At 57.6% G+C, this 21,700-nt stretch overlaps 1 protein-coding gene and 1 pseudogene across 2 annotated transcripts in view; both read left to right on the top strand.

The window, feature by feature from the left end:
• The first annotated feature begins 3,366 nt into the window (after positions 1-3,366).
• Positions 3,367-21,700, top strand: part of STK32C (serine/threonine kinase 32C) — a 77,993-nt gene continuing 59,659 nt past the window's right edge. For both annotated transcript variants that reach the window (XM_047825199.1, XM_047825198.1), the window contains exon 1: positions 3,367-3,737. In XM_047825199.1, the coding sequence (XP_047681155.1) occupies positions 3,476-3,737 (262 nt within the window). In that variant the 5' untranslated portion in view covers positions 3,367-3,475. The remainder of the gene's footprint in view (positions 3,738-21,700) is intronic.
• LOC125147861 (small nuclear ribonucleoprotein Sm D2-like) lies at positions 21,235-21,576 on the top strand (annotated as a pseudogene).

The raw sequence follows: 21,700 nt of genomic DNA, 5'->3' as shown, positions 1-21,700 counted from the left end.
TTAAAGGTGGTGGGGTCTCCGATGGAAACAAGGAACGTGCTACTGGAAACCAGGGCAACGAGCCCGGTGGTGCAGTGGCAGAAAACTGGGCCGGACTGCATTCTGATGTCAGGCAGAACGCCTTGCAGGTGATGAACTTGGATACTGGCTGAGGAGATTTATACGCAAAGTGTTAAAGGCGTGGGCTGCTTTCCTCTTGCTGCTCATAGTAGAATGTGAGAGAAAAGAGATAAATTGAGGAAAGTCTCTTAAGCAAAAGTGAACCAGCGCTTAATGATTTGGGCCTATCTGGATTGCAAAGAACACTAAAATTAGGAAATTGCCTATTGGAAAAGCATGTTGGAAACAGAGGGCCAAGGGTGTGGCTGCACAGCCGCTTGCCGGAGAGGCTGGTGTGCGACTCTTAAGTCACTCAGCCGTCGCAGCAGAGCCCAGCGGGAAAGGTGGGCTCACTGCCCCCCCCCCCCATTTAAGGGAGCCCCGTGTGTGTCTGCGAATGCTGTGCCGGCAGATGCACCGCTCGTCGGCACTGAGAGCAACAGATTCAGGGCGGAGTGAAAGAGTGCTATCAGACTTTCTAGAAAGTTCTATAAGCAGGAAAGGGGCTGACAGGTCTGGTGAGCTGCAGGTACGTGCAACCCATCAGGATAAAGGAAGAACACAGCTCTGAGGACGGGGCTTCCAGTCACAGAGGATTCTTCTCGGGTCTTGAAACTTAACGGAATTTTCTCTGCTGCATTTTGAGTTTACTTGGGAGTGGTGACCCCTTTGTTTCTTCCACGTTCTCTTTTTGGAATGGAAAGGTCTGTCCTGCGCCCGACCTGCCCATGTATTTGGGAAACAGGTATCTTGTTTTCCAGCTGCACAGATGAAGAGGAATTCTGCCTTGGGATGCGCCACACCCAGAGTGTCACTAGCACCTGAGAGACATGGTGACCCTTGGGACTCGTGAGCTGATCATGCTTAGGTGGCATTTTAGGCCTGGAGCTCACGCCGCAGTGCTGAGCGGGGTATTCTACACACAGGATGGACACAGATGTTGGAGGACCCAACCGTGGACTGCGGTAGGTTTGATGGTGGCCCCCCAAAAGATATGTCCACCCAGAACCTATGAATGGGACCGTCTTTGGAAAGACGGTCTTTGCAGGTGTAATTAAGGGTCTCGAGATGGTGTCAGCCTGCATTAAGGTGGGCCCTGAAGCCTCATAAGGAAAGAAGAGGTGAGGACACGCAGGTGAAACATGAGGTCACAATGGACGCAGAGTGCAGTGACGCCCCTGCGAGTCAAGGGTCACGTAGGATTGCCAGGAGCCCACCAGAAGCCCAGAAAGGGGCGGATTCCCTCTCAGTACCTCCAGAAGGAACAGGCTCCGCTCCAGGGCTGTGGGAGAATCCACTTCTGTGGTTTGCAGCCACCACTTTGCGGTGCTTTCTTGCAGCGGCCCTGGGAACTGATGCGCGAGCCTGTGTTCAGACCTGGTACCATCCCAGAGGGTGAAGGGCTCCCTCCAATGCACCATGGGGCTCCGGCCCCTCTGCTGTGCGTTCCCCTCTCTGATGATTCTCTCTGTGGTCATCAGAAGCCAGGCAGCCAACCATCCCAGCACTTGATCCCCCAAACTCCTGCCTGCCACCGTGTTTGGGACTCTGTTTGGTCCCAGCAGAGTCAGTGCTGGTGGCCCACAGCCAGGGATGGTCTGCTTCCCATCTCCTGCCGGGACCCTCCACGTCGTCGGTGAGCGGTGAGCGCCCCAGGATCAGAATCCCCTTTGAACTTGTTTCCTGTTTCCCGGGGCCAGTGCTGGTATCTGCTTCCCAGCAGGGCAGCTCAGAGTTCCATAAAAGGACTGTTTACGAAGAGGCGAGGTGGGCAGTGGGACTAACCCGGCTTCTGCTGGAGCAAAAATGCGCCCCTCCCCCATCTCAATGGCCCAACACCTGTCCTACAAGCCTGGGGCTGCTCTGCAAGTGTCCCCAGTGATGGGGGCTTCCTCTTAGCCAAGGGGATATGTATGGCCAGCCCCACACCTGTGTTATACAGCTCACCACAGTTCTCACTTCATTGGTCAAGCAGGTCAAGGAGCCACGCTGAATTTCAAAGGTGGGGTGGGGTACAAGTGTAGCCAACCATGGAAAGAGACCGGAGTGGTGAGGGATAGACTGAGTACCACAACCTGGGGTTGGGGGGTAGAGACAGGGCAGAGCCCAGGGTGGCCGAAGGATGTGCGTGGACGGAGGGCAGCAGCGGCGAGATCCGCAGGGCCTTGCAGGACCTGCAAGCGGGGAGCGAGGGGGAGGTAGGGGGGGTCCATCGCATTGTGGGGAAGCAGAAGGCCCCTCCACGACCTCTCGGGGAAGGAAGCAATGACCGGGCTTTGGGCCTGGCTACCAGGCAGAACTTAAGGCCTCCAAAAGCCAACCCATCACAGAAATGATTCTTCAGTGACAAAGTCTAAGGTGCAGGAGGCTTGGCACTCCTGAGAACCGTCTCCTAGGGCGTCCGCTGTGCCCAGCGCTGGACTCCCGCGGTCTCACGTGGCCTTGCGAGCAGGGGTGGAGACTCACCGAGGTTAAGCTGTGCGTGGCGCTCCCCAAATACGCCGCGAAGGCCGTGGAGAACCCCGCGGTCAGCGCCAAGGCCCTCGTCGGACCCGGGCAGGGCCAGGGGACTCTGGGCAACTCGGGCACACGGTTCCTGGGAGGGCTCGCGGAGTGCACCTGCGCCAGGGGCTCCAGCTCCGGATGGGCGTCCGGCAGGCCTCACCGAGAGGAGGATGGGGACCCTGCCAAGGAGACCCCGAGAGCGCGGGTGCACGAGTCCGTGAGTGCGCGCGCTGGCAGCCAGGCTCCCTCCCCTCAGACCGCTGGCGGAGGGGCTGAAGTACCAGGCCCCGCGGCCCGCCCCGCCCTCTCCCTCCCCTGCACGCTCTGACCCCTACCCAGCCTTGGCCCCCGCCGCCCTTCCCCGGCCCCGCTCGCGGCCTGGCGAAGCGCAGAGCCTCACGATGAAGTTGAAGGCCGCCCCACATCCGGTGGCCGGCTTTGTTCGCGAGGGCGGCGGGGGTGGGGACACCCAAGGGGAACCCCGAGTCCCCGCCGCCTTGCCGAGCGGGGCCGTTCCCGTCCTCTCGGGAGACCCGGAGGGGATCGTGGCCTTCCCTCCCTCGCCCGTGTCCCCGCCTCCTAGTCGGTGCCGCCGCCGCAGGATCCGCGCAGACCAGGCCCCGCTCGAGGTGGGCGGCGGGCCCTCGGCGGGGCGCGCCACCGCCAGGGCCGGCCGCCGGGTCTCCGCCCCCAGGCCCCGCCCCCCGCCGCCGGCCCCGCCCCGGCCCCACCCCCGCGCGCGCCGGCAGCCAGCGCCGAGGCCGGGGCGCACGGAGAGCGCCGCCAGCCGCTCCGGCCGCCGCCCCTGCTCCCCGCCCGGCGGGCGGGCCATGTCCCCGGCTGCGGCCGCGGCGCGCACCCAGGCCCGGCCATGAGGAGCGGCGCGGAGCGCAGAGGCAGCAGCGCCGCGGCGCCCCCCGGCTCGCCGCCCCCCGGCCGCGCGCGCCCCCCGGGCCCCGACGCGCCCCCGGTCCCGCCGCCGCCCGCCGCAGGCCAGCCCCGGGCCCGGGACGCGAGCGATGCCCGCGCGCAGCCGCGCCCCCTGTTTCCGTGGAGCAAGTGGAAGAAGAGGATGGGCTCGTCCCTGTCGGCGGCCACGGCGCGGAGGCCGGTGTTTGACGACAAGGAGGACGGTGAGCGCGGGGGGCCCCCCGGGCCGCTCCCGGGGGCAGCGTGGGGACCCGCGCCGCACGGACACCGTGCGCGCTCTCGCGGGGCGGCCGCGGCGGGAGCTTTTCCTCGCGCTCAGACACCGCGGCCGCCCGGGTGGGACGGCGTCCCGGGTCGGCTCGGTTTCCGAGGAAACTCGCTCGTGGTGCCTGCGGCGCCCACGCGCATCCAGGGCTCCAGCCTGCGTCCTCCGTGTCCAGTGGCGGCGCGGCGGGCGGAACAGGCTTGGGCCCGCCCTTTGGGGAGAGGGTCCGTGGTCGGAGTGGCCCCGGGGTTAGCCACGTACTGTGGCGACGGCTGTGTGTGTTTCCAGTTTCCTTTCAGGGGCGCTGTGCAGGCTTGGTCTGCTCTGCACCTGTACTGTGCCGCGTTTGCGAAGGGAGAGAGGCCAGCCCCACAGGTGGCGCGGGGTCCCTGGCCCTGGGAGCTCTGCCTGGTGACGGCGTGGCGTGGCGTGGCCGCCCCGTGCCCGGTCTTTGCACGCAGGTGTGCAGTGGGGGAGACGGCTTTGCCTTTGTGCAAAGACCTGCCCTTTGGGAACTGCCTTTGAGAGTTTCCTCTCAGGTCCCCTTGCAGGTACAGCTGCTGACCCAGGGGAGGTATCTCTTGAGTGGCCATGCGGAGGCGGCGCCAGTGGAAAGGAGTGATGGGCCACCGTTGACTTAGCACCTGCAGGGAAGGTCTGCCTTTGGGGCACTGTGATAAATTCACATGCAAGCATACAGCTCTTTTTACAGATGTCGTGCAGATAATTTAAATGGTACAATGATGACACACTTGATGTTTTCTGACATTTTCTTAAAATAGTTGAAATATGCATTTTTCATTTGTAGGCAGCCTGCAGAGGTATGATGGGTCTTTTATAATTTTAGAGCACAGCTCAGCACAAGAGCCCGAGCTATTTATTCTGATAAATAATTTAAGCGTTATAGGAAATTACAATAATACGACCTGAGGCCAGTGGTGGTGGATGTGCAGGCAATCGTCAGAGAGCAGTGGAGAGACTGCTGTAGGTGCCCCGGGGGGTTGGGGGGGGGGGGGTGCCGGCTCCGCAGCTCAGCAGGGGCTAGGCATGGGTGCATTCCGGACCCACCCCATCGGTACAGTGTGTTCTGAACTTGAGAGCCGCAGAGCTCACTGCTGTGAGTGTTTCGTATGTTATACATTTTTGCTTTTGACATAAATATTCAAAGTAGAGAACGCCCAGAGTGAATTGGGAGCGAGTGAGGAAGCAGGTCTACCTACATGTGGCTTCTCTGGCTGCGGGATGAGAAAGACGGCTGAGTTCAGCCCGTGCTGGTGTCAGCCAAGGGCCGGCCGCTCTCTTCGTACCTTAGCCCCGTGCTCCCCAAGGCAGAGCATGTGAACGTAGAGGAATTGATGTAGCACAGGGGCTGCCTCCAGCTTTTCAAGGAGGGATTTTTCTGTTTGTTCACGGTGTGCAGTGTCTCAGACTTCAAGGATCATTGAAAAAGAGCACAGGGTCTGTTTATGATGCGCACAGTCTGACTTGAGACTTCTCGAGCACATCCTGCACCCCTCCTCACCTGCCTGGAGTGAGCAGCCGTGGGCCAGCTCCTGGGGACGTGTGTGGGAGTGGGTGCCCACTCGGGCTACAGGTGCTTGCTGTTTCGGACGTGTGACCGTCAGTCAGTTGCTCATCACTTGGCACGGTGGCCACATCCCCAGACTGAACACACCATCGGGCCTTATCCGGACTTTGTTGGGTGAGACTGGGAGGCAAGGCCTGGGCCCGGGCTGGGCAGCCGGCAACGATGTCCAGGCCGGCAGCCACTTTGTCGTACGTTTGCGTGTCACTGTCAGGACACATATGGCTCAAGAGTCACAGCACACGTTTGCTGAGAGAATGTTGTGCAGCTCTTGGCGTGAGGTCCGTGGCGTGATTTAGATGGAAGGAGTGGGGTTCGGAAAGGAGGAAGGAGAGTCGGGACGCAAGCCGTGGCCCCTGAACCCCAGCTCTCTCCCGGCCCCTCCAGACAGCGGTTTCGTGACTTTCCCGGCCCCGCTGCAGAGCCGGCTGGAAGAGGCGGCCGAGTTGTGCTGGAGACGTGCATTTGCTGGGACTGCACGGTTGCTATGGCAACGGAAGCCCTTCTGATGAATTTTTTGGATTAAAACTCCCGATTAATGTATCAAGTTTGGTGTGCAGAGAAATGGAAAAAAAAAAAAAAGAATAAAAGAGGGCAGTTTAACAGAGTGCCAGGTAAATCCCAGCTAAAAAGCGTGGTTGTGATATAGAAAGTCTTAAGTGTCCTCGTCCCTGTGGGTCCTGCGGCGCCGAGAACCCTGTGCTCACTTGGCGGGTGCCAGCCGCGTGTTCAAACTCTGTGCGCCTCTCACACCGGACCGGGGCCCCTTTCCCTGCGCCCCTGCCCCCACGCCTCAGATCCCTCGCCCACTTCTGGGAGCCCTGGATTTCCGGAGCTGAACCCTGCTGGGGACCCGCCTTTCTTCTGCTCTCTGCCCCAGAGTTGCGGCCGTCCCGCAGCCTCCTCATCTCTCACTGTCTTGGTGTCCCCGAGTGGAATGCGGTTGCTGAGCTGGAGGCCATGGGGTGGGGGCTGGGGCTCCAGCTCCTTCCTGCTGAGCAGCTCCATAACCGGGGGGCACCTGGCCTTCTCAAGCCCAGTGTGGCATTAGCTTAGTAGCGGGGAGTAAGTACCTAGTCACTGCAAAGGTTTGCTTCCCCCAAGAAAACCGGGAATAAGGGAGCCTTGAAGACCGTAGAATGCCTCGCCCGTGTCTGTTGGGTGGGTGGACAGCCTGCCAGGACAGGAGGCCAGCAGGTTCTCAAGCCACCTTTCTTCAAAAAAAAAAAAAAAAAAAAAGCCTTTGGTTTTTTTTTTTTCTAATTAAAGAAGCATTAAAATAAATAAATGTGTATGCTTTCCTGTTTTTCCTGAAATTGTCCTCAACGGGAAGACTCAGACGTGTATCCTTGGCCCCGAGAGGCCGCCGTGGCGAACACGTCGGTGGACGTCTTCTGCAGCCTTGCCCTAGGGGCATTCTCACGCGTGCAGCCGTGTGGGAGCACACTTTTTCCCTCTGATACGGAAATGGGAGCGTGTTCCGTATGTGGATCTGTCGTAACCTGCTTTTTTACTCAGCGATATGTAGCAGATACCTGATAGATCTACAGCATCATTTGTTGGCTAGATTTGCCACCGTGGTCCTCAAAAGTGGCCACGAGCTAGACTCCGTGGTGCCCTTAAACACCAGGCTGGCTGGGCCCCACCCCCCAGAGATTCAAGTTGAGTTTGTCGGGATGGGTGCGGGTGGGGTGGGGGTGGAGGCAGAGCTCAGCACAGCTACGTCTTTAGGCCCTGCTGGTGGTTTTGATGGGTCGTCGGGTCCCAGAGTCCCTGCCTTTCGGCTCTCCTCTGTGTAGACAATTCCTCTGTGTAGATACCACATTGCCTATTCACTTCATTTCCTATCGTAGGACGTTGGGGTGTTTCCCTGTCTGTGAATATCATAAACAGCTCAGCACAAGCGTCTCTGTGCATTCAGCTTCATGCCCTTGGGAATGACACACGCAAGAGTGTCCACCCAAGGCATCTTGGTACGTCTGCCCGGCTGGCCTCAATTCGAACGGCCCTCTGTGAGCCAGCTGCCGTCGGGGCTGCGCCTTACCCGCTGGTGACCAAATGGGTATGGCTGCTGCGTGTAGGGTAACCAGACGGCGGGGGACAGTGGGGAGACCGACAGCGGACAGGAAATGTGAATAAGTAAACTGAATGGCAGGAGGGACCCAGGGGAGGGGCGAGAGGGCAGAGACTTCCACGGAGCAGCCGGGACGGAAGGCCGTGGTGGTTTGTTCTCGCTGTGTGCTCCAAAGCCCTCTTTCCCTGAGTCCTCACCAAGTTGGGCTGGTGGAGATGTTTTACACTTTTGACGGTCCGCAAGGTAAAGATTGTATTAATGCTTGGAGTTTCTCTGCCAATGGCACTGGTAATTAATCTCTTTGCTTTCTATCTCTGGGGCGGCTGTCTCTTGTGAATCGCGTGCCTCCCACGGGGACCTTTGCCGTCCTGTTTCTTTTCACCGTTCCGCGTGCACACAGCCTCACCCGCAAACAGCCCCTATGCACATTTGCCACCTATCTTGCAGTGTTGCTGGGGGTTTCTTGGTACGGATGTGTTTAATTTTTGTGTGGTCGGATTCATCAATAGCTTCCTTCCTGGCAGGTCCTGGCCTTGGTGTCGTGTTACTGTCGTCCGTTCCCAGTTTCTAAACCTGCACCTGCGCTGCCTTCCAATACTTCATATGGAAACTTCCAATCCATTTGGAACAACATCTGATGGCAGCGAGAAGGTCTTCCTCCTGTGGGCTCACTTAGGGTGCTTCTAAGTTTAAATGCCCTTTATTGTGTGTTCGCTGCTGGGCTTCGGTGAACTGTGAACAGGATCTTTCTGCACTGGTTAGTGCTGGAATGAAGGAAAACTCTACTTTTTATTTCATTGTTTAAAAAAATTTTTTTAATGTTTATTTTTTGGGTGTGAGAGAGAGACAGAGCACGAGTGGGGAGGAGCAGAGAGAGAGGGAGACCCACAATCCGAAGCGGGCTCCGGGCTCCGAGCTGTCAGCACAGAGCCCGACGGGGGGGCTCGAACCCACAGACTGCGAGATCATGACCCGAGCCGAAGTCAGACGCTCAACCAACTGAGCCCCCCAGGCACCCCGGAACTTTACTTTTGAAACTATTCATCCTGGAAATGGCCGCTCTGCTGAGACCCTTGCTGGTTCCCAGGGTTTTGATTTCTGCGCTTGGGCTTTCTGGGTGGCCAGTCACACGAGCAGCAAAGAAGGGTTGTCCACTACTCTACGGTGCGTGTGCCCCACTTTTCCTTTGTGTTGCAGGGCCAAGAGCAGTGGGTGGGGCACACGGGTGGCGGCCTGCTAGTGCTCATGGGGCCACCCTTGTGGGGGTCAGTCCGGCCCTTCCTTATTAAGAGTCTGTTTGCAGGGGGCATAGACTTGAGTTTCAGGAAGTACCTTTTTCCTTCCCTCCTGACCGGGAAGAAGGGGTGGGGGGGCTGGGCGGTGGCTCCCTGTGGGACCCAGACTCGGGCTAATGGCGGTTCACACACCCTCCCCACGTGGCAGGGGCCTTGGTGGCCAGAAGCCCTGTGGGTGCAGACCCTGGGACCCTGGGGTCCTTGACCAGCTGGTAGAGGCAATGCAGAGGCCCTTGGTGTGGGGCGGGCATTTGGTTCAGGTTGGGTAGGAGGGCATGTGGCCCCTTTGGAAAGCCCCCTTGCGTGTTCGTTCCTGGGTTTCTGGGGTTCTGGGGTTCTGGGCGTCCTGGAGGGTGTTTAGGCAGCCCTGGAGCTTGACGTGTTTCTCTCCCGTGGCTGACAAGGCTGGTCTCAGAATGGACTTGGGACCTACCGTCACGTCATCTCTGCACGCCTGTCCATCTGGTTGTGTGTTTTAAAGTGCTATAAGTAAGCCGATTTTCTTTTAAAGATTTAACCACCCAGCTTTCCAGTTGAGAAGTAATGTACGAATGCGCGGGGGTAATTTTTGTCTGAGGATGAGGGTCTGGGGGTGGCAAAGCCGTGGAGGGGCACTCATTCTGAACAGGGTCAGGGCGGCCCAGCCGTCCTGGGCCCCAACCCCCCCGGGGGGCCTTGTGAAGAGGCAGATTCCGACTCAGCAGGTCTGGGGTGGGGCCCAAGGGTCTGCATTGCCAACCGGCTCCCAGGCGGTCCCATTGCCGCCCACCCTGGGACGCACCTTGGGCTCGGAGGGCTTAGCAGGCCCAGATGCTGAGGGCAGAGTCCCCTGGGGCTCGACGCACTGGGTGACGGGCATTGGACGGGAGCCCACACCGGCCCTGGACACAAGCTGGCTCTAACCGGGAAGCTGCTGGTTATGAGATGGCCCCGTGTCTCCTTCAGTTGTGTCTTTATTTCTTCGTGATCTGTCTCAGGTACGGCCTGGGGCACACGTAACCACAGCACATTTCCACCGCCTTCCTTTCTCGTAAGTGGGGACTTGGCGTCTTCCTTCTGATCCCTCCCCAGGCGTGCCGGGCAAGTGTACCAGTGGGGGTTGCTAAGGGACACCTAGGTGCTCCCCGATCCTCTGTGCGTGTCCTTGGTCCCAGAGCCGGCTGCTTGGCGGGTGCCGAGGGCTCGCGTGTCCCAGAGGTCGCTTGGCTCCCCTCCGGTGTGTGCTGGGAGCATGGCGGTCCAGCCCCACACCCGAGGGCCTTGCTGGGGGGCTGACGGGAGCCGTCTGCCCTCCTGGGGGGCCCGGGACAGCCCCTCTGGTCCTCTTTGGGGCCGGTTGGTTCTTATTTTAAGGGCCTGTGCCCGGCTCCCCGTCCACAGGAAGCTCAGTCAAATGTGGCATTGACCTTAGTGAAGGGCCTGGCCCTGGGGCTGGGGTCCCTGTCCTTCCTGTGCACGTCGTTCTTCCTTACTTCGAATAGGTCGACCGTGTGTTTCCTCACACCTGCCTCGCTCCGCAACCTGTGTGTGACCACGGACACAAACACAGCTTCGGTAAGCGCTCCTCCTGCTGGCTGGTGTTCCCACAAACGGTCAGTCCTCGCCGTCCAGCGCGCAGGCCTCCTCCGTTCTGCTCCTTCTCCCCAAGGCGGGTGGACACCGAGCTCCTCTCGGGGTGCGAGCCGGCCGGGCCCCCGCAGGACACTGGGCTACTTTTTGCTTCCCCAAACACTGGCTGGATCCAAACACGGAGTGATTTCCATGATCAGAATTTGAGACAACTTGGGAGAAGCTGTAATTAATACAATTATTGTTATTTTTAAAATCTGGGATGCCTGCTTCATCAAAAAATGTTTTTCGTCATTGACCTAAAATCTATTACTTTAAAAACCAAGGCAGCTGACCGCTGGGGGCTCTCCCTGCCTGGCTTCACTCAGCTGTGGGAAGGCCCCTCCTCCCCCCGCCACGTCCCGCGTGTGCCTGGGAGCCCACGGAGGCTCCGGCACAGGCCCGCGTCGATCCTGCGAAATCCTGGCTGGCTGTTATCTAGGCTCCGAAACCGAGGAGCTGGTGTGGGTGGGAGTCAGTGTCGCCCCCAATTTATTAAAAATAGAGCTGAGCACATTCAATTTCTCACAGCGATTTCAGAAGTTGACTTTAGAAAGGTCTCTGCTCTCAGAATTCACATCATGACTCCTCATACTTTGTATGCGTGAGGTGGAACTGGTCACAAAAGCAAGAAATAGACGACTTTGCGATTTCCTTGGGAGCGTGTCAGGCCTGGCACAGACACTCGGGCCTTTGCAAGCGTGGCCTTTGTTCTTTCGCGCCTGTGGCAGCGTCGGGGCGAGGAGGGGTCTGCTGTGCCGTCGGCTGCCTCCCCCAGGACCCGGGCCTCTCCTGGGACCTGGCTGGCCACGTGCGACCCGGAGCCCTGGGGGCGGGGCAGGGTCTCAGCACCCAGTCTCTCAGACTGGACGCTGTTTGTGGCCGCGGGGCCCGTCGTCAGTTACTCATCTGCGGCGACGAAGGGCCCCAAAGCTCAGTGACTTAACACCACCTGTCCTTATTATTTCTCGTGACTGGCCAGGGTCCGGTGGGGACGGGTCCCCCAGGACATCCGCGGTGGCTCCCTTGCTCACGTACACGGTGCCTCATTCCCAGCTGGAACGGCTCAGAGGCCTGGAGGCCGAACGTCACATCCCCGGGGGTCGCGGCTCACGCTGTCGCCTGCTGTGTGTTATCTGTTCCTGTTCTCTGTGACGTAGCAAACCACCTCGAAACCTCAGGCCTTAAGACGTGCCGTCACCTCCATTTCTGTGAGTTGGGGGGTCGGGAGCGGCTCTCCCGTGTGTGTCTGGCTCCGGGCCCCCCAGGAGCCGGGAGCCGTGGCCGCACCCGCACCGTCTGCAGCTTTGACGGGCGGGGACCCTGCTCCCGCGCCAACCCCTCAACGCGTGGGCCTCTCCGTGGGGCTGCTTGCGTGGCCTCACGCCACGGCGGCCAGCCTCTCCGCGAGCCGGGAGAGAGGAGGAAGCCACACTCCGAAGTCACATGCTGTCCCTGGCGCCTTAGGCCACTTGCCAGAAGTGGGTCACCGTGTCTAGCCCACACTCAAGGGGAGGGAATCGGGCCCCACCCTTTGAAGGGATCACCAGCGGCTGTGTGGGCCTATCGTCCGTGGTCTCGGGGCTCCTCCGTGTCCGCAGGTGTCTGCCGTGGGGGAGTGGGACTTCCTCCCGAGAGCGCCGAGGCCAATGGAGCCCAGCACACGGAGGCTGAGGCACGCGGTGGGTGTGGACGGGCACCCTGTCCCTCTGCCGCATTGCGTGGCTGGAGCAGGTCCCGCTCAGGCTCAGGAGAGAGCACGCACACGGGGGTGGCCAGCCGGGACGAGCCGGAAGTCCCTCAGCGTGCCTGCCCGCGGCCACCTCGGGAAGAGGCCTGCCTTCCCTGTGTTGTGTGAGCGCCCTCTCGGCCACCTCGACTCCGGGGCCACGCAGGGTGCCAGTGTGGCAAGAGGACCCAGCACCACCCAGCAGAGCCAGTCGCTGTGTCAGAGCCCCGGGAATCACTGGGACACTCGTGGAATTCGGTTCTCTGCCTCGAAACTCAGCCTCCGGGGAAGTGCCGTCCGTCTCGGAAACAAACAGGAAGAAAGAGGGGAAGCGAGCGCCTCCTGAGTGTGAAGAATGGAGCCCAGGCAGCCTGCGGGCTGTGCACCTGCCAGCGCCTGTGACCCACCTGGCCCTGGGGACTTTTCCGGGAAGCTCACAGGGACCCACCTGGGCTGTCCTGGGTCGTGTCTCTCCTTTGTCCCCAATTCTTTTGTTTTCTCCTTTTCTTCTAGAATCAAGGTCGTCGTGTGTTTCTGAAATTGTATTTTAGCTCCTTGGCAGAAAGGATGCTTTGCAAAATTAGCACATGACTGGGAGGGCGGGGGACAGGGAAACAGGAAGGAAGCCACAAAGAGAGGGGGTCCCCGTCCACACGTGCGCGAGCAGTTCATGCCTGTGCTGGCGGCCCCGTGGCGCATACAGCAGCTGGAAAACCTGGGGTGGCCCTCCCCCCACCCCTGTAGGGTGCTTCGGGCAAGAGTGCGTGGTCAGCCATGGGTGAGCTGGCTGTGCGGGCTCGCAGGGTCGAGAAGGTTGAGAAGGGCCCCCGGACACCAATGTGCACGTCTCGGTGCCTCTGACAAAGCCTCCCCACTGACCCGGCTCTGCTCTGGGGCCACGATGCGCAGGGATTTAGGGAGGACGCAGCTACGACCCTGTACCCCGCACGACTCCGGTTCCTGCTGGTTGGTCGGGCGTGGTGATGAACGGCCTCCCTGTCACTCTCAGACGTGTCCTGGTTTGTGTGACAAATTACGTGGCTGCTCGTGTAGCCACCAGACGCTGTTTCCAGGATGCTCCTTTTTTTTTTTTAAACTTTATAGCTTCTTATTATATAACAAAAAGTGACAAGAAAAAATATTAAGAAATTCAGCGTCTTATGTAACCTCAGCACTAATATAACAACCACCTGCAGTTTTCCGTATCGCCTTCCAATCCACGCTTGGATCCATATGAAGCATGTGTTACTTTTTCAAAACTTTTTTCTTGTAAACTTGGAGTATTTTAGGGGCCCCTGAGTGGCTCAGTGGGTTGAGCGTCCAACTCCTGATCTCAGCTTAGGTCTTGATCTCAGGGGCATGACGCCTACTTAAAAAAAAAAAACAGAGAGAGAGAGAGAATATTATAGATTTGCAGCACAGTCTGAAGGCAGTGCGACGAGCCGTCACCACGGGTTTCCACGAACATCAGTGTCTTGTGTTGGGGTGGAGGGTCAGACAGCCACACCCGGTGAGCCCACCGTGACCTGACCCCATAGTAGGGCTGTGGGGGGGGAGGTGGTGCACTTGCAGAACAGGAGTGTGGTGTGTGCGTGTGTGCACGTGCATGCGGGGGTGTGTGTGCGTATCGGGGGATTTATTTAGACCGGGGGGCTCGCACAGTTACCCAGGCCAAGCAGGATCCAGTCAGCCGTGGGCCGGCCGACCCCGGGAACAGAGTCCGCGTCCGTGGGCAGCTCCCAGTCCGAGGGCAGAACATGACACGAGCCGTCCCGGAAGGTGAGGCAGGAACAAAGGGAGAGTCCACCCTTCCTCCATCAGGGCCTCGGTGGATTGGTCGATGTCCACACTCGCTGGGCTGGGGGTCGGCTTTACTGAATCCACGGACTGCAGTGCTGGCATCACCCGAAACACGCCCAGACCCGCCGGGAGAGTGCGTGATCTGGGCGCCCGTGGCCAATCGAGTTAACAGTCACAACTGAGTAATGGAGGCCCATAGTTGATTCAGGTTTCCCGTCTGTACTTGATATTCTTCTGTTCCGTGGTTCCACATGACGTGTCTTTCTTTACATTTCTTGGGCCACGACAGTTTCTCAGCCTTTCCTGGTTTTTGATGACCTCGGTGGTTTCGAGGATAGCTGGTCAGGTGTTTTTGTAGCATGTCGGGGTCCCACTGGGTCTGTGGGAGGAGCCCAGCGGGGCTCTGACCTTGTCCCCGTGGCTGCGGCCTCCTACTCAGGAGGGTCCGCCGTCAGGGACTGTCCTGTCGGCAGTCCCCACACACCACCCACGCTTAGGGGGTGGGTGTCAGGCCCCCATCCTGGAGGCGGAGACGTCTACGTTCTGTGCAGATTTGTCTCTCCTCCCCATTTGTGTGGTTGTTGGGCCATTCACGTATATTAGTGTGGACGCAAGGGTGTAGGTCGGGCACTTGGGTTATAATCCAGTGTGACTTCATTGTCACTTCTGTTGCTGTAGCTCCGGCCCGGCCTTCGGCTGGCTCCCGTGCCCCTGGCACGCCCTGTCGCCCTTCTCTTGTTCCTGCAGCCTTTTGAGCGCTTCCTTTCTGGCCCCACAAGGTTTGTCCCCTGGCCCGGTGCTGGAGTCAGTCAGCTCTCCAGGGAGCCCGGGTCTTTCTGTCGGGGAGGGGACAGTGCCGGGATCCAACGTCCGGGTGCCGGGGGTGCTCACTGTTCCTGGGAAAGGACCGTCTCTCTGAAGCACGGGCTCTGGTGTGTGCCCGTCACCTCCTTCAGCGAGCTGAGTATCTGCAGTGTGCACCTGCTCTGTACGCCCCGGGCAGAGGGAGTGTGAATTCACACAACCACTTCAGAAGCTGCTCGGCGGGACGTGGCAGAGAGAGCCCAGCCTTCACGTCTGGAGCTGGCTTGGCACGCGACCGGGCCCTGGCGCTCTTGTGTGGCACGTAAACGATATCACAGAACACCCACGTCCGACCGTGATGGGCCAAGACAGAGACAAGAGCCCTCCGTGGCACGTCACGAGTGTTGTCCAAGCCCAAATGGCCAGACTCCCCCTGCCCGGCTCTGCCAGTCACAGCTCTGCACCCACTTTACCCCCCACCTTCTGTGGACGATCTACGAGGATGCCCAGCCCTAAAGCTGTCCAAGCACCCTGACAGTGTCCAGGCCGCTGCCCCTACGCCCCCGTGCCGCCGCACTGAGCCCAAACCTCCCCGGCCCTTCTCGCAAATACCCTCCGGCTGAGACCGTCCGGGGCCCCCGTCGTGCCAGAAGTGTCCAGCCTCAGATGGTTCCTACTGGCCCTCGGCTGGGTTGCAATGACCCCACAACCCAGGATGTGTTCCTAGGTGTAGGCCTGACAGAATGTGCGCATCTCTGCCCTCCCTGCCCCAGGACGTCTCAGAGGCTCTGTGGGGGCGGGAAGAGCCGTCCACGGCTGCAGCGGAGACGGGCGGGTGGAGCTCCCGGGCCCCCCGGGTTCAGCCGAGCCCTGTGTTGAGCTCAGCTCAGGTTTCGTGCGTGTTGACGGGTTGCGTCACCGGCTCCTGAGGGTGGCCAGGGTGGAGCCACGTGATTCTGTGTCCCCAGGGCCCTCGTGGCGCAGGCGTCCTGTAGGCGTTGCATGTGCGCTGCTCCCCGTCTCCGGCAAAACTCATCAGGGGCTCTTCGTCCTTGCCTGTCTGCCCCCCGGGAACCTGCGGCCCCGCGCCCGGGGGAAGGTGCCCTCCACGTGGCTGCCAGTGATGGCCAGCCCCAGCCCTGCTCGTCCTCCACCCGTGGCAGCACCCAGCACCGCGGAGCCGCCCAGAGTCGCTCCCTCCCTGTGGTACCCAGGGTGCCGCCACTGGCTTCTCCTCGGCCCCTTGGCCGGTCCTTCTCTCCCCACTGTGTGTCACTACACTCACGCATCGGCCGCCTCACGGCTTCAAATGTCATCCATATGCCGACTCCCAAATTTGTATCTCCATCCGGGACCTGCCTCCCACGTTGCGGACTTTTCTGTCCAGTCTCTGACTCGACGCTACCACTGATGTGTCTCACACTCTCAGATTCGGCCCCTTCAGAACCAAGTTCTGGTGCCCCCAGGCCCGAGCCCTCCTTGGGGCCAGGTGTAACCAGCCCGTGTGTCCGGCATGGCTCCTGCCCACTCAGTGCCCTGTCGTGGCAGTCCGGGCCCTCTGGCCCTGCCCCCTGCCCTCCCCCGTCCCCAGCTGGCAGCAGCAGAGCCCTCTGGACGGCCAGACCCTGGCTTCGGTTCTGGATGACTCTGTTCCGTCTTCTCTGGGAGCGTGTGTTCTGTTCCAGGCCGTCAGAGAAGTTAGGTGAAGCTGCCTGGTCACTTGGACAGACAGGCTCAGGACACTGGGCTTTAGGAGAAGTCAGGGCAGGGCCTGCAGGGGACGGGGAATGGGGCACAGGGGTGGGAGTGGCTGTCCCGGCTGTTGGAGACACAGGAGACTGGCTGCACTTGCCTTCGGGCTGAACATGACGGATGAATTTGGGCAGATGCAGGTGCCGCTGTCCCAAAAGCCCTTTCCCTGAATTGGGTTGGAGAGGCTGCGTGTGGGCTGCTTATGAAACGCACATCTGACAGGAGCTGAGAACCCGGCTGGTGAGCAGGTGTGTGCCTCGTGTCCGGGGCCACAGCCGCCTCCCTCCGCACAGGGTCCCCGTGCCTTCTGGAGCGGTCACTGGTGTGCAGGGCGGCTTTGGGGCCTCAGCTGGGTACAGCTCTGACCACAGGGTCCCCTGGACTTCCACAGGCCAAGCCGGTGGGGGCTGCCCTGTGCAGGGTGGAGCAGGGGCCACCTCTAAGCCAGGCAGGCTCTGCAGCGTGGACATCCGGGCCGGGTCGTTCTTGGAGGGGGAGGGGCGCGGTTCCTCGCACTACAGGATGTTAGCAGCATCCCTGGCCTCTGCCCACTGGTGCCAGCAGCAACCCCCCCCCCCACATTTGTGACAGTCAGTCATACATCCAGGCATTGCCACGTGTCCCCAGGGGGTAACTGCCCCCTGCTGAGAACCACAGTGCTAGCCATTGGGAGCACTGAGCCTTGAGTTTCCTGTGACCACTGGCTGGGAAATGCAGTTGAGGCGTGGCTGAGGGTCTGGGGAGTTGGCGTCCCTTCCAAAGCGTCTCTGGGAGTCCCTGCCCATGGACCTGGCAGTGTGTGTGTGTGTGTGTGTGTGTGTGTGAGAGAGAGAGAGAGAGAGAGAGAGAGAGAGAGAGAGTATATAAGGATATATTTATGCCTGTGTGTGTGGGAGTGTGTGGGAGCGGCCCCTGCTTGGCCGACAAGTGTCCTGGGCTGTGCTCGCCTTAGCTGTCCACTCCGTGTGGGCACCTCCTGCCCGTGGAGGGGGTGCCGTGCATGGTGCTGCTGGACTTCGCGGTAGCAGCCTTCATGGGCTGCTGCCCAATGTTCTGGCTCCTGTGTCTTTAGGAAGCAGCTGGAGTGGTCTGGGGCCCAGGAGATGCTTTGTCTCAACGGGGCCCCCTGGACCCCTGCAGAGGGTGCCTTGGATCTTGAGAGAGGCCCAGTGTTGGGGGACCCTCCCCCCGCCTGCCTGCCAGGGCCCATGTCTGTCTCGCTGGGACACGAGGTTAGGAAAGGCTGTCCTGTGCGCACAGGTGGACGCAGAGCCCGTGCTGACCGCACCCCCAGCCCGCAGGCTGAGCGTCCCCAGGGCAGTGCGCAGGGTGGCAGAGCTGTGTCTTGGGGCTGGGAAGTTAAGGTTTGTGCAGCCCAGCTCACCTGTGGGCTTATCACTTCCGGGGCCGACAGGGCTCCTCAGTCCTCGGAAAGTTAAGCCCACCCTCTTGCTGGGATGATGCGCATCTTCGGGCCCACGTGTGCAGTCTTGGAGGGAGGGCATTGCAGGCCAAGAAAGCCGAGGGGACCGTGGTCACCTGGAACAAGGCGGGGCCACCTGCCTTCAGACCCTTGTGGGTGTGTCCAGTGGAATCCAAGAAACCTTTACAAAATTATCTCAAATTCCTTTTAATTAAAAAATCTCGGTGCTCCAGAGAACAGGAGTTTGCTCGTCTGCAGACTGAGTTAATTGAAACGTCCCGAAAGGCTCTGTTAATTACACAGTCTTGCAGTGTCTCCGTTTCCAATGCAGTTGCCGTTGACATCACCTTGGTGAGTGGACGGCAGCCCTACAGCAAAGAGAGCCGTCCTCCACGAGAGTAGTGAGGTGGGAGCTGGTGGTTCAGCACCCTCTGACTGGTGGTGCCTCAGCTCCCAGACCCTGGGTCAGCCCGCCAGCAGCCTGGGCCTCAGGCCCTCAGGGCACAGCACACAGGACATGGCCACGGCCTCGGGTCGAGGACTCAGGGGGCTTTCGATTTCCCAGGGGTTCGTGGAAGCCAGACTCACAGACAGCAGCACAGATGGCCCAAGAAAAGCAGCTTTCTGTTTGGAGATGGTGTTCTTGCGTGTGCTGCACGTCTGTGCGTGCGCGTGCGTGTGCGTGTGCACACAAGCCTGCACAGTAGACAGAGACCCTCTCCAGGAGTCTCCTGTCACAGGAATGTGCATCTTTCTCCAGTGCCTGCAATGCCGCGAGGGCAGGACCACACTGTATTTACTGGGGGCTCCCAGGGCCTTGCTTGTTGCATTTAAGTCGACTGAGTGGAAGGAGGGAACGTGCGAGTTGACCTGGAAGTGCTCAGACCAACCCCAGCTGGAGTCTTTCTGACCCGATGGGTGTCACACACGCCAGGTCTACCTTCAGGGAATGTTCTGGACTGTGCAGGGGCAGTCGTGGCCCAGACTTGTTCTCCTTTCTGGCTGGGCCCCTGGGAGTGCTCGTGGGGTCTGGGTTGAAGGCATCTGCTGGCCCGCAGGGCGGCCGGCTGGTGTCTTAGAGGCTCGGCAGGATCTCTCCAGTAGGCACGGCCAAATCTAATTGTCATGGAGAACTATACAATTATCAAGAAAATGATGCTTCTTACATTGGCAGACGATGAGTGTTCCAAAAATGATGAACAAAGAGAAATTTTCATATTAGGAACATTTGCATTCTCCTGATGACTCATGGTATTGATGACTTTTTCATCTGCTGATTGGTCATTTGTACAGCTTACTGTGTGAAGGGTCTGTTTAAGTCTTTTGCCCATTTGGTGTGTGTGTGTGCGTTGTTAACACTGAGTTCTGTATGAATACTGAGCTCTCTAAAAGGAGTTCTTTAGACATTCTGAATTCAGGTCTTTTGATGGATGGATGTGTTGTGATATTTTCTCCCCGTCTGTGGTTGGCCTGTTCTTCCCCTCAATGTTCTTTTTAGATGAGCAGTCATTCCCTTCTGGTTGGTGATTTCTCTGTCTTGTCTGAAATTTTTGTCTACCTTCGAGTCAAGTTTAGGTCTAGGGCCAATTTCTAACCCATTTTTGTGCAAAGCATGAGGTAGAGAGTTGGTTTTTCCCATGTGGATACCCAATTATTCCGGCACCATCCCTTGAAAAGACTTTGTTGTCCTCATTGGATAACTTTGGTACCTTTGTCAAAAGTCATTTGATCTGCATGTGTGAGTCCGTTTTGGGATCTTTGTCTTTCTTTATACCAGTGATACACTCTCTTCATTGTTACAGCTTTATGGTAAATCTTGAAAAGAGATAGTGTACGTCTTCCAGCTTTGTTCATTTACCAAAATTGTTTTGACAATTCTATAGCCTTTGTATTTCCATATAAATTTTGAGTCTACAAAAAAGTCTGCCGAGATTTTGTTGAGGTTATATCTGTATATCAATTTTAGAGAAAATGGATATCTTAATAATAGTGAGCCCTCTAATCCATGAACATGGTATATCTCACCATTTATTTATTTCTTGTTTAGGAATGGGTTGGAGTTTTCAGTATGCACGTCTTGTGCATCTTTCATTAATTTTATTTCCAAGCATTTTGTTTATTTGATGCTATCATAAGGGGCCTAATTTTTTTTATAGTTTTATTTTTAGGTTTTTAATTAGTACTACATAGAGATATAATTTTAAAAAACTTTAAGTAGGCTTCATGCCCAGGGCAGAGCCCAATACAGGGCTTGAACTCACGACCCTGAGATCAAGACCTGAGCTGAGGTCAAGAGTGGGTGTAGTCACCCAGGTGCCCCAGCAGTTAATTTTTGAATTCAGTTTACTGAATTGTAATTTACATAAAGTAAAATTTATCATTTTAAAGGATGTGATTCAATGACTTTTGACAAATGTATACAGTTTTGTAAGCACCACTGCTGTCAAGTGTGGGATATTTCTTTCATCCCAGAAAGTTTCCCCCATCCCCTATGGCTAATCCAATTGTGTGCTGGTTTCTAGGAGCCAGTTCTGTATATCTGATTCTGATTTGGTTCTTAAAGGGGATTCTGGAAAATAAGTCCAAATTTGATGAAGTAAAAATTTCTTCCTTTATGGTTTGTTCCTTTCTTGTCCTTTCTAGGAAATATTTCCCCAACTCAGGATCACAAAGATTTTATCCTTTATTTTCTTCTACAACTTTTATAGTTTTAGCTGTTAATTTTAAAGCTCCATTTCAAGTTGATTTTTGTGTTAATATGAAGTAAGGGCCAAGGTTCCCCCCCTCCCTTCTTTCCTTCCTTCCTTCTTGTCTTTCTTCCTCCCTCCGTCCCTCTCTCTGCTCTTCCCCCTTTCCCCTCTTCCTCCTCCTCCTCCTCGTCCCCCTCCTCCTCCTTCTTTTGCAATAGGGATGTCTGTTTGATCTTTTACACCAATACTGTACCATATTGATTATTGTAGCTTTATAATACATCTTGAAAGCAGATGTGCTTGCCCTGCAACTTTGGTCTTCTTTTTCAAAATTGTTTTCACTATTCTAGATTCTTTGCCTTTCCATGTATATGTTAGAATCAGTTTGTCAATTCCTAAAAGATGCTGGCTGAGATACTGATTGGCATTGCATTGAAATTATTGATTGATGCAGAGAGAATGGGCTTCTTAAAATTTTGAGTCTTCGAATCCATGAACATAGCAAATCATGCTGTCCATTCCGGTCTTTACTTTCTGTCTCATTCCATAGTTTCAGTGCAGGGGTTGCACAAGTTTTGTTCAATTTTCTCTCCATATCTAATACTTAATAAGTTGTGAGAGGCAGAAGCAATGCAGAGGAGTCGGCACTGACCTGGGAGCACAGCCACTACCACTATGAGTGTCCTCAACAAACCCAAGAGTGAGGTGACCCTGGAGCAGCTGCAGAAGCGGGACGAGGAAGAGTTTAACCCGGGTCCACTCACTGTGCTCACAGTCAGTCAAGAACAACACCCAAGTGCTCATCAGTGGCCACAACGACAAGAAGCCCCCAGGCCATAGGAATGCCCTTCGACAGGGACAGCGACGCGGTGCTGGAGGAGATGTGGACCGAGTCCCCAAGAGCATTAGGGCAAGAAATCCACCCCAGTCGACAAGGACCACTACATCTCCAAGAAGTTCCTGCGCAGGGCCTGAGTCATCATAGTCCTGTGGAACCCACTCATCGCTGACAAGTAGGGGCCTCCTTCTCACCCTCAGAATTCCCTCCTTCATCCTGCAAAGACCTGCCCTTTGTAATGGGAGCAGTAGTCCTGTGTTTTTTCTAAAAAAGCAAACAAACAAAAAACAAATACAATTTTTA

Source organism: Prionailurus viverrinus, chromosome D2 (assembly GCF_022837055.1).
Source record: "Prionailurus viverrinus isolate Anna chromosome D2, UM_Priviv_1.0, whole genome shotgun sequence".
Classification (NCBI taxonomy): Eukaryota; Metazoa; Chordata; class Mammalia; order Carnivora; family Felidae; genus Prionailurus; species Prionailurus viverrinus.
The sequence above is the reverse complement of the archived record's forward strand: the minus strand, read 5'-3'. Positions and strand labels throughout refer to the sequence as shown.